General features: G+C 31.0%; 1 protein-coding gene across 1 annotated transcript in view; it reads right to left on the minus strand.

The window, feature by feature from the left end:
• LOC112514155 overlaps positions 1–1,305 on the minus strand; it is a 3,765-nt gene extending 2,460 nt beyond the window's left edge. The window contains exon 1 of the mRNA XM_025120486.1: positions 1,145–1,305. Coding sequence (XP_024976254.1) covers positions 1,145–1,305 — 161 coding nt within the window. The remainder of the gene's footprint in view (positions 1–1,144) is intronic.
• Positions 1,306–2,330: the final 1,025 nt, after the last annotated feature.

A 2,330-nucleotide genomic window follows, 5' to 3' on the forward strand; every position in this document is an offset into this window, starting at 1 on the left:
TTGGTCCATAACAGTAACGAATTTGTATACGTTTCATCTTTCCATCTAATGAAAATACAGGTTGGGTTGCATGTTACATTGAATTTAAGTTTCATTAACACCATCATGAACACAATTTTTAGTATTCATAAACGTATATATGACTTAAAATGCGATAATCACTGCTTCAAATCACAAACGTATGTATTAGGTTCATCAGCTAATTTAACCTGATTCAAAAACTACGACTTTATGTTCCCGTGCAATCAAATCAGTTATGAAATCTGAATCACCATATAAAAACATGTTGTTATAATGCATTACAATAGAGGTTCATTAAGAACATGCTACTTTGCATTTGGGTTCATTAACAGCATCATGAAACCAGCCTATTATCTGCACATGATTTCATTTGCTTGTAAGGAACCTCTATATATAGATGTAGGGATATCAATTATCTGCAAATACTCCAGCCACAACATATGATGATTATAAATCCACAAATACAAAGAAAGGAACCTAAACTCTTAAAAGGGATAAGAATTATGGTTTGAGTGTATTTTTTTAAACAGGCTTCATAGTGATGAAGAGAATCAACATCTATGCCATCCTCATCATTATATCACAATCGCACATTCTAAAAACTCTATTTATAACACAACAAAACACTTTTTTGTGGGTTACTTCACATCATGTATAACAAAGCAGCACCAGGTAATTACATCTTGTCCATAATCATCTTTTTTTACGAGGAGTTCAATGTTTCATTTCCCAGCCCAGCCCAGAAAGTTGAATCTATGAGGCATGAGCCCTGCCCAGCACAAAGGTTTGTTTTCTGAACAGAGCCAACCGGGTTGTTCAAGAACTTTAATGAGCGACCTAACCCACTTTGACTTTCGTTCTAATATTAGTTGATTCACACGAAGAATCTGGTTTCATTGTTGAAATCTGTCTTCAACAGTTATCAGACTATAGTGAAACCAACCTATAATATCCAATTATGAAATCAGATGCATCTAGATTGTTCGTTATATTCAAACCAGATGCATCTTAGCTTGTTCGTTATATTCAAACCAGATGCATATTAGCTGCTTCATWGAATTAAAACCAGATGCATTGTAGCTTGTTCATTGTACCTACTAATATGTATAATTTCTAATGAAACCAGTTTTTAGGTTCATTAACATATAACAATGAAAGCAAATCAATACCTTCAACTTCATTGCTCAAAGATGCAACGTCATCATCGACGAAATCTACAAAAACTCCGTCGTTGTGCTCACTTAATGTTTCGTTTCCATTGTTACAGCCATCTTCATTCCTCATTGAATAATGGCATTAATCTTCTATTGTTTCATTATTAACTGTGTTTGCATTTTCACCACCATCATCAAAACCTTGGCCGTCGTTCRTAGAATCGAAAACAGTGCTTTCTTGGATGATATCCTTACTGAAAGTCTCGTTGAATGGCATATAATCCATAATATTAATACTGGGTTCTATAGAGCTATTGAAGAAACAAGAAAATTCACCAATTCCAATCTTATGAAATTTAAGTTATGAAGAAGCAAATGCCTCCTACATCAACGATTCCAGCCTAATTATTCAAAGATTATGTGCAATATCATTTTCTTTAATTACTTTTTAAATTTCCATAAGTTATGAATCTATCACCATAAATAGAATATCATTTATTTTTTTAAAAAAATACTTATAATAATCTAGATATAGTAAATGACATATTTAACCTTTTCAATTAATTAATAATTAAAAAAAAGGAAATTCATTGATTGGTTGGAAAAGGGTTGTATTGGTTGCAAGAATGAAGTGGGTTGCATTTGAAATATACCATATATATATATATATATATATATATATATATATATATATATATATATATATACTAGAAGTATAACCGTAGAGTGCAACACCGTGCCATGTTGATTTTAAAGTCATGAACTTGAACCATTAATCATGTTTCATATAATATTTTATTGTTCGTCCCTCTCTATTTTGCTATTATGGTTTTGAATTGTCTAGGGAGAGCGAAAGAGAGTCATCAACTTCCATTATGTATTAGAACGTATCTATTAGTTAGTTTTATTAAGTTCAAACGTGGAATCTTAAGCAATTTTATTATACATATACAAACTACGATAGCTAATTATAGGCAATGTTTGGCAAACCCTGTGAAGCTAGTTGTTGGTTGATATGATAGTTGTTAGCTGATAAGCTAGCTAATGAATAAATTACGTTTGACAATAGCTAGTTGATAAGCTAGATGAAAAATGTAAAATTCCAAAAAGAACTTCAAAAATTAGTTTTATTAATAATTTCATAATATAATTAAA

This window comes from Cynara cardunculus, assembly GCF_001531365.2.
Source record: "Cynara cardunculus var. scolymus isolate 2C chromosome LG 6, CcrdV1, whole genome shotgun sequence".
Classification (NCBI taxonomy): domain Eukaryota; kingdom Viridiplantae; phylum Streptophyta; class Magnoliopsida; order Asterales; family Asteraceae; genus Cynara; species Cynara cardunculus.